Source organism: Bubalus bubalis, chromosome 10 (genome assembly GCF_019923935.1).
Source record: "Bubalus bubalis isolate 160015118507 breed Murrah chromosome 10, NDDB_SH_1, whole genome shotgun sequence".
NCBI lineage: Eukaryota > Metazoa > Chordata > Mammalia > Artiodactyla > Bovidae > Bubalus > Bubalus bubalis.
The window spans coordinates 62,278,871-62,295,928 of record NC_059166.1 but is presented as its reverse complement, the minus strand read 5'-3'; the positions used below and the strand labels follow the sequence as shown (position 1 = coordinate 62,295,928).

The 17,058-nt window shown below is 43.1% G+C and overlaps 1 protein-coding gene across 3 annotated transcripts in view; it reads right to left on the bottom strand.

The window, feature by feature from the left end:
* The window catches only part of NR2E1 (nuclear receptor subfamily 2 group E member 1), a 49,949-nt gene that overhangs the window by 24,570 nt on the left and 8,321 nt on the right, over positions 1-17,058 (bottom strand). The window contains exons 3-9 of one of the 3 annotated variants that reach the window (XM_006075353.3): positions 16,225-16,312; positions 14,265-14,500; positions 12,865-13,011; positions 10,692-10,788; positions 10,155-10,304; positions 8,975-9,080; positions 3,532-4,921 (exon numbers count right to left, since the gene is read on the bottom strand). In XM_006075353.3, coding sequence (XP_006075415.1) covers positions 4,759-4,921; positions 8,975-9,080; positions 10,155-10,304; positions 10,692-10,788; positions 12,865-13,011; positions 14,265-14,500; positions 16,225-16,312 — 987 coding nt within the window. In that variant the 3' untranslated portion in view covers positions 3,532-4,758. Of the gene's footprint in view, positions 1-3,531; positions 4,922-8,225; positions 8,466-8,974; positions 9,081-10,154; positions 10,305-10,691; positions 10,789-12,864; positions 13,012-14,264; positions 14,501-16,224; positions 16,313-17,058 lie in introns of those variants that run through there. The other 2 variants (XM_025294687.2, XR_006542421.1) reach the window with 2 other exon arrangements.

Sequence of the window (17,058 nt, the reverse complement as noted above, 5' to 3'; positions counted from 1 at the left end):
GCACTTTTAAATTCTGAGCAATGCAATGGGCTCTCTCACACCCTCTTGGCAGGAGTACAAATTGATGCAATGCTTTTGGAGAGCCATTTGGTTGTATGTATCAAAATTTAAAATGCATACAAATCTTTTTGACCCAGAAATACCACTTCTAAGAATTTATCCTTCAGAAAAACCCCAAAAGTTCACAGAAGTGTACATAGAAGGATGGCACTTTGTAGTTTAATTTGTAGTTTAATTGCAGTAAAAAAACTGCAAGCAACCCAAGTCTACCAATAAGGAATTTGTTGGGTAAACTGTAGTGCATACAATGAAGTACTAGGCAGATGGTAACACGAATGAGGTAGAGCCGTATGTACCATCGGGAGAGACAGCCACACATACACAAGTAACTTTCAGAAAAGTAGACAGTTTCCTTTTTTTTTTCCTGCTCTCTACCTTGTTTGTTTTCCCCCAGTTATATTTAGAAATAATTGACATACATCACTGTATAAGTTTAAGTTGCACAGCATGATGGTTTGATTTACATATACTATGAAATGATTACCACAATAGGTTTAGTTTAGTTAATATCTATCATCTCATAAATAAAAGAAAAAAGCAATTTTTAAATTTATAAATATTATGAGATGAAGACTTAGTACCTCCACCACTCCTCCTTCTTCTCCCCAAAATTTTATCATACTTTTAATTAGACCAATAATTAGCATTTGTATCATTATAACAATGTGAATATTGTTCCTTGTACGACCTATTAGAATACTGTGATTTTGTCCTTTCTTTTTATAAAACTGAGATATAAACAACACTATGTTAGATACAAGTGCAGAACACAGTGATTTGATATTTCCTTACATTACTAAACAATCTCCACAGAAGCTTTCTATTTTTATATAAATGATTAAAGACAGCAACCCCCATGCTGGTCTCTAGCCAGTGGGTTCAGTTCTTGTGCCCCTAAATTGTACTGAAACCTTGAACTGTAAGTGGTAAACTGGGAATCTCAATTCAGTTTCTAAACATCCTCCCCGTTCTCTTTCTTTTCCTGAGTCAAAGAACAACTAAAAGTAATTCAAACACAAATGTGAGACTCCATATCTAATTGTCATTGTATGCAAATACTACTTTAAGATGCTGCTGCTGCTGCTGCTGCTGCTAAGTCGCTTCAGTCGTGTCCGACTTTGTGCGACCCCATAGACGGCAGCCCACCAGGCCCCGCCGTCCCTGGGATTCTCCAGGCAAGAACACTGGAGTGGGTTGCCATTTCCTCCTCCAATGCATGAAAGTGAAAAGTGAAAGTGAAGTCGCTCAGTCGTGTCCGACTCTTAGTGACCCCGTGGACTGCAGCCTACCAGGCTCCTCCGTCCATGGGATTTTCCAGGCAAGATGACCCTCCTAGATTTAGAAAAAAAAGTTGTCAAAGGAGAAGCACTGAAGACTATTCTTTGACTGCTGTCATCACTGGACTGGGTTCATCTTCTCTTGCTTGTATATTCAAATTGCATATATTGAAATTGCATATCTGGAATTTGTATATTCCAAGACAACTGTGGCACCTCCCCCACAATACCAACCCTAAAGAATGTCTGCCTTAAAATCCAAGCAAGCAGTTCTTAAAGTATCCAGGCTGTATACAGCAGAGATTCCAAAATCCCAAAAGACATTGCTACTGGATTTTTAATTCTGGGCTTTGTCAAATATTGAAAGCAAGGGTTTTGTTCTGTTTTTAAACTATAGTTGATTTATGACAGCCAGGTTTGATTCTTCTTTGTAATGGCAGAGATGCCCCCAAACAAAGGCAGTTCCATTGGGAAATCAGTATTTTGTGGCATGTCACAGGAAACTTACTCCCTTTTAACTTTGCTGAGAATATTTCAAATAGATTAAAGCAGATTAGGACTGTAATAGCTTTTATTACAGGTCAGTGATTCCCTCCTCTTCCATGAGAAGCATATACTCCCGGCCCTTATGAGGTTGGGTTTGGCCATGTGTTTGTGTTTGGCTTTGACCTGTGGAAAGTGAACACATGTAATGGGAGCAGCAGCTTTAAATGTCTGCATGGTTTGGCTCAGCCCCTTGCATTTTCACACTCTGCCACACAAATAAGTTGCTCTAGAGAAGATGCTAGTCCAGAATGAAGAAACACTGGATCCCATTTGCACCCAAACTGTAGCCAGGTGCCCAGCCCAGCAGTCCCATGAACAAGAAATACAGGTTTGTTATTGGAAGTAATTCAGCATTATTGAAGTAAAAATTGACTATTATATGGATAAACAGCCTTGAATCCATTGCTATTCTTTATCAAATCCTGTCATTGATCTTATATTTGTTCCCAAGTCTCTTTTGTCTTATGAAATAGACCATTTCAGAAACATTTGAGGGAGGGTCATCTTGGTACCCTCCACCAATCCCACCCATTCCCAAAGGACACCACTATCATACCATACTCATGTTTGTTTTTAACATATGCTATACATTTGTGTATCTATAAACATGGTGGAGTATTGTTCTATAGGTTGCAAAACTTTATATAAAAACCAATCTGTATGTATCCTCTGGAATTCACATACCACCACTCCCAACATCATATTCCAGATTTACCCATGTTATACATCAGCTCTAGTGCATTCACTTTAACTATTGTAACACCATCTGTATTTACTGCAGTGTGTCTATTCTCTACAATGTTGAAAAGAACATTCTTGTACACATTTTTTAGTATCTTGCTTTCCTTTAAGAGGAACTTCTCTTTCTCAGTGGAATCAGTGGACTAGGAATTGATGGCTGACTGAACTTCCACACATGCTATCTACCAGGTCAGTTTAATCAAGAGATGCAAGTATCTCTGCTCCAGACTCTTGCTGGAGATGCTGCCCAGGAGGAGCCCACAGTGCCCATGGTCTTCAGCACCTCAGATTTCCATCACGGGCTTCTGGATGTGGGACCAGTGCCCTGAGATTTGCTGAGAACATCTCAACTCACTTTCTACTGCTCCTTGCACGTCTTACTCACCAATATGGTTCTTCACACTTTATCTTTTTTATCATTAAATAATTCTTAAGTTCCTGGTCAGGACTGAAATGTTGGCAAGAGAGTTAGAAACAGAGGAGTAAGTGAATGAAGACTCTGTTAATCGGCCTCTTTCTTCCTCACACAGCAATTTTTCTAACAGATGCAATTACATTTGAAAGCGGCAGAGAATGTAATCTTATGTTTTATTTCTTTATTCATCGTTTTACAAATGGGATTCACTGTAAAAAGGAAATTGCCTTTGTGGTTCAGTTCTTCAGGCTGCAGTGCTCTGAGCTTCAGTTTTTACACCAGCTGCCACTGCTACCTTGTCTCTAGTGAATGAAGACCAGCCAGGGATGGAGGCTAAGAAACCAGGCAGAATTCATTTAAATTCAATATATTTTTTATTCTTTGTAAATACAATGAGTACAACCTTTTAACTTCACAAATCAGTTAATTCCACTTTGTACAAGGAAAGTTTTACTCATCCTATAATAGTCCAAGTGCTGAATATTTTCCCTCAGTGCTAGTACCTAATAAATCAAAATGTGAAAAGTACAGCAGCTATTTTTAAATGTTTGTTTCTACACTTCCGTAAGTAGAGATTCATACCAAAGGAGCAGCTTACAGTGTAGGACGAAGTGTGTGTGTGTGCATGTGCAGGCATTCAAAGCTTTACTAGAAACCAGTTTTCTGAAAGGCATTGAAGAGTCTCAGGCTGTTAGCAATGGATCAAGAAGCCTTTTAGCATCCATCTCCTTGAAATTCCTTCTGGTCTCATGTTTCTGTTCATTTACTATCTGGTGCGACTCACTGAAACATGAGTTTGGACCCCCACTGCCTTTGGTTTCAGCACTATGTTAATGGGACAGCAGTCTGCCTCACTCCATCACTCATCTCCACTTTATTTGGTTTTGCTGTTTTTATTCATCCTCCCTCGACTTGGGTTCTTTTAGTAAAGCTCTTCTAGTTTTGAGATGTTATCCAACCTGAAGTCGTGGTGAGAATCTCATTTTCGTCCACCAATTCCTTTGACAAGGTTGCCTGGCCTATGGTACTGAGAAGAAGGAGGAGGAGGAGAGGCGGGGAAGGGGAGAAGGAAGGGGAGAGAGAGAAGGGAAGGGGGAGGAGGAGGAAGCAAGAAAGAGAAAGGAAAAAGATAGAGAAAAAGCAAATCTCACAGCATAAGCTACCCTTCACATATTAATTCAGTTCTGAAGGCCACTTTATGATGCAGTACAATAGAAGGGAAACTTTTGATAAAACTTTTGATTTAAAACCTAACCATTATTTTTAAAATAAATTCTTCAACATAAAATAGTTCTGAAGGCTGCTGTATGATGTTATACACAGAGCTATATTTGGTTACCCAACTTTATATGCTAAAAGGGAAAACAAAGTTCTACTTATGTTTCAGCTATTGGTAGTTAGCCTGATCTTCCAGGTAAGAGGCAGAATGGCACGGCCTGTGGCAACCCCAAATTCGGCCCCCTCCCAGGGCATGGCAGCAGTGAGTCCTCTCTGCTCAGGCAGTCCTTCTACACCCTTTTCCTTCCAGGCCGCCCTACCCTGGGTGAGGCAGCAGGTCAGAGCTACTGAAATCGTTTCGTGTCAATTGACATTTCTTTTCTGAAGGCTACACATTCCCAGATTTATGCTTCCTGAAGGGTTTGTTAGTTGAGGTTTGTTCTCCATGGGTAGAAGTTCATCAGATACTGTCCCATCCTGAAAAGTGGGGACTTGGAGAGCTTAGATATCACTGGATTTGTACATATCTGAAAGCAGTCTTGTAATTGGCACATTGCCGATGGTTTTTTTGAAAAACACTTCCTCTATGGTTGATGGGCTAATAGAACGTAAAGCTGGCAAAAGTAACAGGAGTTTTCCAAAACGACAAGGTTGAGTGGGGTATCTGGAATAGGAGAAGCCATGAAAGCAAGGTAAGATCCATCACGAACAGGCTTAATATCTGTCCTTGAACACACATCATCTTCAGCATAACTTCCTGACTGAGCCTCTTTAATAACATACTACAGGGTCCTATCCAGGCAGTACTGTCCCTATTCGGCAGGTGGAATAACAGGCACAGAGAACATAATGACGCTGCCAAAAGCACGTGGTGACAGTCTCATCATTAGCACAGGGTTTGCATTTTATTTGGGAAAAAAATTTTTTTAAGAAATATGGTACTCAATTTAGACCAAATAATAAACTTAAGGTTGCTAGTATAGACACCAACCACTAGTACTGATGTAAAAACTAGTGACAACATCCACATTTTCTGATTCTCAAGACTCCTTCACCAGGCTATTTCCCTCAAATGAAATGGATTCTTTTTCCGAGCAATTATCCAAATTATTATTCAGGCACTATACTTAGTCACTCTCAGGAATAATTCCATCTTTATTACACTGCAAATTAAAGACTAAGCTCTGTTGCATGGCAGTGCCACCCAACTTTCATGTCAATGAAATTGGCATATAATTAAAGATGTGAGAAATTGCTGAACAATTTCCTCTCTTGATGTCCAACATATATCTGTACTCAGATGTGCAAGTTCAATCTTCTGCTGCTTTTAGATGCCTGTAAGCCACCTCCTCACTGCAGCTCGGATGCTTCTTCAGTCTATAGCTTGGAATCAGGTTACCAATACAGGAGGGCTCCATGCACTGACACAAACCACCCAAAAGACTGACTCAGCCAGGTTCAACTCATGGCTGGCCACAAGTGCTAGAAACTGACAGATACCATATCCTACATAGGAGTTAGGTAACCGAACATTGAGTTTAAATGCCCAATAACCCCACTGTGCAAACAGAGACCAGGGGAACAACTTTCATGCTTGTCTCTAAGTTTTGAGCACAAGAGAGTCCCTCTCTTCAACCTGATACTAGGCTGACAATTCATTCTGGGCCTCTGAGGATCTCATTTGGCTCTTTCACTGCCTGGCCAGACTACATTTAATGATCTGAAATGGACATGGTGGAGCCTCCCCACAGGAGAAAAACAACAACAACAACACATAAATCGCATTTGCTCTCCTTGCTGAAAGCATCTCCTATGTTTCCTGGAAAGTAGAGGAAGACCCATGTTTCCCTTTCACCTTGGCCACTTACTCTCAACAACTCTGTTTCCTTTCCCTGGCAGGAAGAGGAGAGAAGCCCCCTGCAGTGGGTGGGAAGCAGTGGTGGCCTAGACAAGCCCCCATCTTGTCTGCAGCAACCACTCCACGTGCTGATGTTTCCCCCAGTGAGAAAACACTGGGAAATAATGACAGAAAGGATGGCTTTTGGAGACTTCATAGACAATTAACTCTTGATTTTCTGTGAGTAGATTATCCACTCACCTACTCACCCACTTCTTTTATCCTCTAATTAGGAAGAGGCTGGTTAGTCAGTCAACACAAATTAAGTGTTTATTATATGTGGAGCACTGTACTACCCAGAAACAACAACCATGTGTATGTGTGTGTGTGAGACAGAGACAGAGAGAGAAAGAAAGAGGCTCTCTGACTGCTCAAAATTATTTTGTAGAATATCTAGGCCCCTGACTCCAACCATCAGCATACATAACTGGAAGTTTTCTTGTTTCAAGTGTAACTGTTCTGTATCTGTCACAGATCCATGTATTTGATTGTCAGCTATATAGTTTATTATATATAACTAAATTGTTCATTATTATATATGGTTATTACACATAGTTATGTATAGTTTGTGTGAAATGCCAATTTCTAGCCCTCTCCTTATGTCCTAGATTATTAGAGAAATCACTTACAGGGCTGTAACAATTAGGTCAGTTTGCAGGTTTAACAATTAATGCACAATTAGCTCAGTTTGCAACATTAACTTTTCATTTAGATTTCAGATTCTTCTAGACAGGAAAGTGCTAGAGGAGAATGTTCACTGACTTGAAGGAGCTAAGAAGTAAGGTATAGTTAGTTTTGTCACATTTATGACTCTAGACATTAATATTAAATTATAGCTCTAGCTGATATCATGAAATACAAAGCTTATGTCAAAGTAGATGTGTTCCTTCCCTTAATAATTTCTTTGTTTTGAGGGTAAAGGAGAAGTAGTATACTCATCATTTTTCCAAAATAGACTTCTGTTAATTTGTGGTTTAATGCTCTCGTGCGTGCTAAGTCACTTCAGTCATGTCTGACTCTGTGCGACTCTATAGATTGACTATAGCCCCCCCAGGCTCCTCTGTAATGGGATTCTCTAGGCAAGTATACTGGAGCAGATTTCCATGCCCTCCACGAGGGGGTCTTCCTGACGTAGGGATAGAACCTACTTCTGTTACATCTCCTGAATTGGCAGGCAGGTTCTTTACCACTAGTACCACCTGGGAAGCCCTTAACTCTCTCAAGTCATCCTAAAAGCAGCTCTCGAAATGTCAGGTTCTCTCAGACTCTCCTTACTCCCTCTCTGGCACCTCCCCTGCCACCTCTACCAGCCCTTTCTCTGGCTCCTGTTGGTCACCTTCTCCCCTGCTGGAATCCAAGGACCAGCTCACCTGTCTTCTACACCCACCAGACTTTCCAGATTTTTTTCCTACTCCATCCAACTAGAATTCATCTCTCTCACTCCCCACTTTGCTTTTTCTCTTCCCTGGTCTGATGAACACTTCTGCCTACTTCCTGCAATGATAATGGACAGTCCTTTCTCATGTCCCACAGTGTTCACGAGCCACCCTACAAAAACCAAGGACTCAGCAAGGGCTGAATCAATACCTAGTGTCATATTCTTCCGGGGTGATGTTCTTTATACCTTAAAGACTCTAAGTCAGAGGTCAGTTATGTTATACAAGTTAGTTTTTAATGGGGGAAAAAGTGTCCAAATTATGTACTGCTCCATTTTATAATTCTGAACAAGTCTTAAGTGCTTACTATATACATTCTAAAATTTAATGTGGATTTTAAATTTAAAAGCCATGGGACTTTAGTTTGGAAAAACATATACATGCACTATCACACATCACAGTTTCAGTGATATTCCATGGTCAGGGAACAGTTGTTGTTGTTTTTAAACTCACATTTTACAAATTTATTTGTTTATATACTCCCTCTACTTTCAGGGAAAATCACAACATGCTGGGTTGTAAGGTACATGGTAAGCACTCAATAGATACTGGTTGCTGTCAGCTACTAAAGATCTGCTGTGAACCCTAAAGCTTTCAGGAATAGGAGTTCTGAATGTGACCTTCAACGACTCTGGGACAGGGAACAGTTTTACTTATTAGTATTCAAAAGGGGATTTATAAAGAAATAAGGTGATCTTTCCAGAAGTGGTATCATCCCAAATGAATACAGGTGACTCAGGGTTTCTCTGACCCCCTTTAGTAACGAAAGTATTAGTGCCCTCTACCCATTTGATATAGTTACTCCCAGCAGAGTGTCTGTGGGTGATGCTGAGATGATAGAGACAGGTTCCCATGGGCTTCCCTTCAAGATCAATCTAGAGAATAAAAAAGAATAGCAACTGTATTCTAACCTCAGATCTACTGCAGTCCTAACTTAGTAAACTAGCAAGGTTCCATTGCTCTTTTAAAAGCCTTGCGTTTTTCATATGAAAATGGAAACAGAAGGTCTACAGACCTTGTGGTGGATTTGCTTGTTTGGTGGGCCAGGAGGAGCACTGCCGGAACCCCAGTGACTGAGAGTTTCTACAGACAGCCAATGGGTGATACGCATTCACCTAGATGTGTTCAGCTATATTGATGGATCAACTTGTTCATCTGGGACAAGAGTAAGGTGTCTGGCAGTGCTTTCACTTTGATAACCTAATTTGATTTGCTTCTCTCCCCTACCCTTAGATATAGATGAGGGCATAGATTCTAACTAAATTAACTAGCTTGGCAACAGGATAATTAGTCGCAGTGTTTGAACTGGCTTTTTACTGCCTGCTCACGCATTCACAATGGAAACAATTTTCTTAAGTACATGTTCAAGGCAAACAAGGGTCACCTGGTATGGATGTAGCTGTTGAGAGTTAGCTGAGCCTCGTCTTGAAGAGCTGCAATGGCGGCAGCATTCCGGAAACTTCTCAGTTCAGAACCACTGTGTGTAGGAACTAGAAATGAAGACCAGGAAATTGTGAGAAGCAGCACAGGAATGCAGATGGGGAAAACACTCTCTGGAAGTGGATAGTCAACAAGCAGGTCCAATGGAGTCAGACTAAGAGTATCAGCTCTCTTGAAAACCATCACCTCTCTTTTGGACTTGGAGATGGATGAGAGTGAGTACATCATGAGAAGCACTGGACTGGATGAAGCACAAGCTGGAATCAAGATTGCCAGGAGAAATATCAATAACCTCAGATATGCAGATTACACCACCCTTATGGCAGAAAGTGAAGAACTAAAGAGCTTCATGATGAAAGTGAAAGAGGAGAGTGAAAAAGCTGGCTTAAAACTCAACATTCAGAAAACTAAGATCATGGCATTTGGCCCCATCACTTCATGGCAAATAGATGGGGAAGCAGTGGAAACAGTGAGAGACTTTATTTTGGGGGGCTCCAAAATCACTGGAGATGGTGACTGCAGCCATGAAATTAAAAGATGTTTACAACTTGGAAGAAAAGTTATGATCAACCTAGACAGCATATTAAAAAGCAGAGACATTACTTTGCCAACAAAGGTCCATCTAGTCAAAGCTATGGTTTTTCCAGTAGTCATGTATGGATGTGAGAGTTGGACTATAAAGAAAGCTGAGCGCCAAAGAATTGGTGCTTTTGAACTGTGTAGAGAAGACTCCTGAGAGTCTCCTGGACTGCAAGAAGATCCAGCTAGTCCATCCTAAAAGAAATCAGTCCTGAATATTCATTGGAAGGACTGATGCTAAAGCTGAAACTCTAATACTTTGGCCACCTGATGTGAAGAACTGACTCATTTGAGAAGACCCTGATGCTGGGAAAGATTGAAGGTGGGAGGAGAAGGGGACGACAGGGGATGAGATGGTTGGATGGCATCACTGACTGAATGGACATGAGTTTGAGTGAGCTCTGGGAGTTGGTGATAGACAGGGAGACCTGGTGTACTGCAGTCCATGGGGTCACAAGGGTTCGGACACAACTGAGCAACTGAACTGAACTGAGTTAGTGAGATGGCAAAACTGGAAGAAAAGACAACAGTTTGTATCTGCTTACCAGCTTTGAAAGTGACGATGCATTTTAGACAGGCAAATTCGGTAGCATCTAACCGGAGTTGTCTAAACCGCGCCACCACCTCTTGTAAAGCCTGTATTTCAGATATGATCTTGTTCAGCTTCTGGGAATCTGTGTTGTCACCATTCATGCCTAGAATAAAAATATGCAATAAATGCTCTAACATGAAGGCATTTTCATGATTTAATATTGATTTTTGACAAAATCCTGCATATCAATATCTATTCAATTGTCACTCTAAGATATCTGATTCTATGTAAACTGGCTATATTGTATGAAAGTTAATATAAAATCTTCTCTTGGATAATAACAAACACAGTAATTTGCATTTAAATAACAATGCAAGCAGTCATGAATACAACAAAACAACATTATTTGCATTTAAATATAGATTTATAAATGACAGGTATACTCTATTGTTCAGCAGGAATTTGTTATTCTTTACATGTTGTTCTTTTTTCAGTAATGTATTTTTATGGTAATTTCTACAACAAAGTCATTAAATTGTGCAATTCTTACCAGATACAGCCAGTAGAGTGTTAGCATCAACCGGAATGGCCCATTGTGCTATTCCTAGAACAAACAGTTCTCTCCAAGCATCTTCCAAAAGCATCAGCTGTCATACAATAGATGTATAATATAATATAGTGTGTAATTTATAAATTTATAAACAATTTCAATATGTAAATTTCTATCATTTTAAAAAGTGTTTTAAATGCCTGGTAGTTTTTCCTCTGAATATTTTAGCTTTCCCTTATTTTCTCATATTTTCCTTTTCAAAAGGTGTCTATACTTGCACATGCACTCGAGAGTCAGTCACTCCAATTTCCCCAATTTTGCTTCCCTTGGAAAAGGGTTTACCCTTCTTGTCCTTGCATCCATTTGTTCCTGACTACCTAGAAACTTCATGGGTGACCCAGGCCCTATGAAATGCCAACAACAGGTCAGCAGGCAGATTCCTCGCATAGAAAATGTTGATATTATCAGGGTTGAGGATTCCAGACTAAGCATGCTGATGTGGGCCCCCATCTCCCTGGAGGGTTGAGGGGGCTGGGCTGGGAGAATGATCACTAATTCCCAAGAGGCATGCAGGGAAATCAGGGTGTAATTATGTTAATTGGGTTTTGCTGAGTTTACCTCATCTCACTGCCTGATTTTTCTGAGACTCATAAGTGGACAGCATCAAGGTGCTTGTCATTTTCATTCTATTGAAATGTGCTACTGAATATTTAAAATGAAAATCTGGCTCCTTTTCCAAATTAATATACTGGATTCCACTTCACTGCAGTTTGCTTGTTGAAGGGTTTCCACTGAAGGGCTAAGTGGCAGATAGTAAGTAAATTTTGTTTGGATTAAGGAGTCTACAAATACTTGTTTTGAGAAAAAATAGCCAACTTACAGACAGACAGACAGACACACACACACACACAGAGCAAATGGTCAGAGTCTACAAGTAAATCTGGTCAAAGATAAAAACTAACCATCTTGAAAAAATCTGTTTTTGAAAAATCTCTCCAAAACCAGTAATCCTGGATGATTTATGTGAGAGGATTTCCTTCTGAGTGCTAAGAGCTGAATTGTGAAGGCTTGTAACCAAAATCACAATTAGACCGAAGGGTTTAATTTTCAAAATGCTTTATTTTCAGCTTTATTGCATTAAGTACAGAAAATAATACTTTCAAAATGCAAGGTAAACAATGTCTAATTCTAACCATGTCTGAAAGTCCAGGCCACAAAAGAAAGCATATCCCATGCTAGAAGATTAAATGTTTTGAGCACATTGCCAGGTCTCTCTGTAGGAAACATACTTCATATTAAGGGACACTATTATGCTTTAATTAGGTATAAAATGAATTAAAGAAACAAATCCTTTGCTTTTGGAACTACTTATTAGCCTTTTGGGAAATTTGTCATTAATTTCCATGAATGTACTGGTAACAGCCAATTTTTGTGAATACTTCATTTTCTTTCTTTCCCTTAAGGATAGAAAAATTATGGCAGAAGCCATTTATGATATTCCTAACAATAAAACTTCTGAGTTTTGGTATGACACAATTTTAACAGCACATAATTTTTTTCTCCCTCTTACTGTCATTTACAATCACAGGATTATGCACCAGACCTATTTGTTCACAAAATCTCTAAAAGCATTTAAAGAATCAAGGGAGCTGTGCAACACACCCTTTAATCCTTCATGCTGATACATCAGTGGCCAAAACTATGAGCATCATAATGAAAAATAAAAGCTGCAAATATAAAATGAGACTAGTTCTCAAAATCTAACCAGGGAATACTCTCATCACCTTCTATTTCTCTCAGTTCCAGTGTTCTTAAAAAAACACTGCTTTATTAACAATTTAAAAAATCATTAAGATTTATGATTTTTAAAATTTGTGATTAAATTTGATGTTCCAATTAAACTAAAAAAGAAAATGATCTTGTATATTTGTTTCTTGCAGATCATATCCAATTTTCCTGAAATAACACAATTACACTTCTTAGTAAGGATTCCATAGCTAGATATTTTGAAGCCATAGCAAGAAGCTAAGAAAAATCACTTTCTCACTGCTGTTAAGAATGGATGCCTGGTTCTGGTGATTTATCCAAGTAGCATTTAGTTTCATAAGGCTAACAACTGTTGCTTCTTTCCCAACCCTCTTCCCCCAAGAGCTCAGTGCCCTCTTGGTCCTACCTGGTCTTGCAAAGATAGCGTGGAGAAAGCTGGCACACTCTTCGCCCACTTGATGCTCATAAATAGAAGCCTGGCAGCTGATTCACACACTGACTCTGTGGCCACTTCATAGAGATACATTGGGGTCCCATTCACTTCATGGGGATACTGGGTGGGGAAGAAAGAGAAAAATCAGGGAGTAAGGAAACAACAGCTCTGCAAGAAGAGCCACTGTTAAAGTTTTCTAATTAGACCAAGGAAGGAGACAGGAACACCTATAGAGTCTGGGAAATAATAATTATTGGGAGAGGCTCATTCCACTCTTTGGCAGCCTTTTCCATCAAGAGGGGCATGTGGCTTTTCTATCCTCTGCAGCAAATTTTCCTCAGGCTGAGCCAAGTGCCAGGCCTGTCTCCCAGTTTAGACAAGAGCTTCTTGCATTTGAGTAAATAAAAATAGATGTGGAAAAAAGTATAAATTAATAGGCATCCCAAACACAAATATGCATATGAGTATTTTTAGAAAGGATTAGTATATTATGGAAATATTTCAATTAGACATCTTAATCATTCACAGAGCATTCCCATTCATAACTGACAACATATTCATACCACTACTTTCCCAAGCTTATTATACACATCAAGGGTAAGAAAGCAATATTAAATATTGTGCATGCGCCCAGGTGTTTGGCTTCCCTGCAGTGTGGGGCTGCAGCTGGCCTTTGTCTGGGGGAGATCTGGAGGCCTTCTTGGCCTGGAGTGGGGAATCTGTGTAGGTAACAGCTGGAAGTCTGAAAGGTAGTCCCTAGGGGTACCTTTTGAGGTGGTTCTGGCTGTGGCCCTGCTAGGAGAGGCTCAGTCCTTGTGTAAATTCATGTGACTCAGAAGTGGAGTGGGAAATGAAGCCAGGTTCTTCATACTGTCCTAACCCGGTGAGCTCCACATTTCTCTCTTGCATTAAGGACCTTGTCCAAGAGATTAGATCCCTGCAGTTGCAATTCAAGGTGCTCTTCTGCCAGCTGCAGGCAACTTCTTTCTTCTAAAAACAACTCAGCTCTTCTGTCCTTCAGGAACACTTTAGGCTGCCCTTTTAGTTCAGACAGGCTTTCACACTAGAGGTGTTTTCTAAAGGTGGAGGTTCCTGGGATCCACCTCAAATTTGCTGTAAGGGGGAATGGCCCTAGAAGTCCCCAGTTGTAGTCAGCTCAGAGAGTGACTTTACCACACACTGAAGCTTGAGCACCCCAGCTCAACAGGGGAGAGCGGGAGGTCGAGTGCTCCCCGCAGAGCTTGGCCAAGCATTGAGGACCCCTCCAGGTCCTCTCCCTAAGTGTTGCTTGAGCTATCCCAGCTGAGAAAGAATGGGCGTGCCCCTCTCCGCCCTCCACTCAGAACGGCCTCGGGCCCAGCAAGGCCACTGACCTTGGGTGTGGGCTGAGCCAGGCTCACAAGTGTCTGGCGCTCCGGGGTGGCTGACACGGCGGCTAGCTCCAGGCCGTGGGGATCCAGCTGCGTGACCGCGGTGAAGAACGCCGGCGCGGGCAGTGCGGCGGAGGGGAAGTGCGCGGCCGCTCCGTTCTCTTCCTTGTGTCCACGGAAGTAGAGGGCCACCTGCTTGCGGATGGTGGACGTCCGAGGGCCCCGCTCGTGCTGCACGGCTGCAGAGACAGACAGACCAGCGCGCGCCCGAGATCAGAGACCTGGTCATCACACAGACGCTGCCGCGCTCTCCGGCCAACCGGGGCGTCTAGGCAGGCAAGGGCACCCGGGAGGTGAAGAGAAGTGGGGAGAAGGAACGTGAGGGTGGAGGGCGCTCTAAGACCGTCTAACCCTTACACTGTTTGCATAAGGAAGCTGAAGCCGAGAAAAGCATCCCGGCCCAAAGTGTCACACTAATGGCCGAGCCTCAGGCAAGACTACGGGTATTCTGTCTGTTCAGGGCTCCTCCGCGCCCAGGCAGGTTGCAGGGAGACCAGAGATCCTCTGGGCAGGAGTGGCTAGGTCTCGACCTCAATAGAGTGTAGAGGAAGCATTGCAGGAGACTAGCGTTAGATCCCTGGGTCGGGAACCCACTCCAGTATTCTTGCCTGGGAGATCCCATGGATAGAGGAGCCTGGCAGGACTACAGTCAGTCCATGGCGTCGCAAAGAGTAAGACAGGATTGAGCCACTGGGCGCGCGCGCGCACACACACACACACACACACAGCGTCTCTGCACAGACTTTCCTCAATCAGTCCGACGACCACTCCGCCCACCTCCATCCCCCTCCCTACTTGGACATACCACTTGGTCTCGGAGGGCCCGGGAGAAAAGAACCCGAGCCCGGGCCCGCCGGGGGATGGGATGAGGGAAAGCCCTCTCAGAATGTGCTGGAGGAAGGCAAGGGAGATGTGACAATTACCACCAACAGTTTAAACAAGCAAATTAATTCGGGGCAATCTTCCGCTCCACGAGCTTGACAACTTGTCAATACACAAGTTCAACAGGTTGGACGCTCCCTCCTGCTTCCTGCGCCGCGGAGGAAGTAACTTCCCCAGTGGGAGCTGTATGTACCTCAGGGGGATGCCACCCCACCCAGGCCTCCTTCACGGCAAAGCCCACTCCGCACCCAGTCCTGAGGCCCCGTTCTTCCCTCCTGGCCATGACTCCCGCCTCCTTCCCGCTCCCTTCCCGGCCTGGGGCGCCCTGGCCAGGCCACCGCCAGCCACGCCCTTGGATTGCACTCTAAGCCCAAGAAGCACCCTGACTACCTAGTTCTTGCTGAGACTTCTGGGAGCTGAAGTCTAGCCTGGGACACCCACTAGTGTTACCTTGTCACTACAGCCCCTTTCTTTAGAACTGAGAGAAGCCCAGATCACCACAACATCCGTCCTGATTTTGTGATCTTGGTGAGTCTACAAACAAGGGCTAGACATTCTGCCTGTTCACTTCTCTGCCCTTCCTCCTTCAACCAGTCTCCTAGTCCATAGGATATTCTCTACCAGAGACATCCAGACAGCAAGACCTTGTGGGAGGCTAACAGGCTTAAAACTGGCCACAAAAGGGCTGCCAGGAGAGGTGAGAAGAGAAATCTGGATGGGAGATCGGAAACGTCACAAGTGTGTCCCCAGCAGAGTTGGGGCCTCAGGAACGCTAGCTTCGTGGGGATGGTTGTGAGGTGCAAGGGCCCCATGAAGGCATGGGCCTTACCCTGGGGAGTTCAGTGGGGTGGGGCTGGGACTCAAGCCGGGAGATGACTAAAGATGACTAAGGCCAATTCCCAGAGTCTGGAAAGAAACGCTCAGGAGATGATTTACATGCATAGGAGTGCCATTATTTTCTGTATACATAATTTACTTACTACTCAACCAACATAAGATGAACTAAGAATAAGTAGATTACCATCTTTGTTCATGTTGACTTCCAAACACTTCTTCAGCCGACATGCCCTGCACTGGTTTCTGTGAGTCTTGTCCACCGGGCAGCCTCCCTGGAACAGAGCGCAGGTGGTCAGCGGCCCCAAGGGCCTTTAGAGTGGGGACTAGAAGCCGGCGCTGGGCGGAGGAAAACGCGTGGAAGCCGAGTACGGACCCGGCCAAAGACCGCGAAGCGGCAAGCCTGGGTCCGCAAAACGCGAGGGCCTTGGGCACCCGCAGGGCCAGGGGGAGAAAGGGCTAGGATTCTCAGAGCTACTTCAACAAAACCAGTCCCTGACCCTATGAAAGCGGGCAAGAAGGAAAGTCCTGCTCCAAGCAGGTGAAGAGTCAGAGCGACTGGACTGCCAGACTCCGCTGTGCGGGAAGGAGCTCACGAGGGGAACTTCCGCCAGGTCCAGTGGTGGTGGAGCAGGGGCGAGACTTTTCAGGACCGAAGACAGCGACCTGCCCGGGTGGAGTGAGGCTTCAGAGCTCTGTACCGAGCCGGCTTGCCTGCCCGGATCCCTGCCACATCCCTCTCCCGCGAACTATTCTTTCCGCTTTCAGCTCTTGAGTCTACCTCTTTCTGTCACTCTCTGGGTGAGCCCATTTATCTGTCAGATAAATATTTCATTATTCTCCACTCTCCTGTTTCCTCTCTTGTCTACGTGTTCGAAGCCATCCTTATAACCAGCAGGTTGAGAGTTGTTTTATAGACTACCCTCATCCCAGATTCATAGAAACACAGCCAAAGGTGAGGCAGAAGCCAGAGTGGTTAGGAGGGCAAGGCTTACAGATGTGAGGGTGGGAAGGGAAGAGC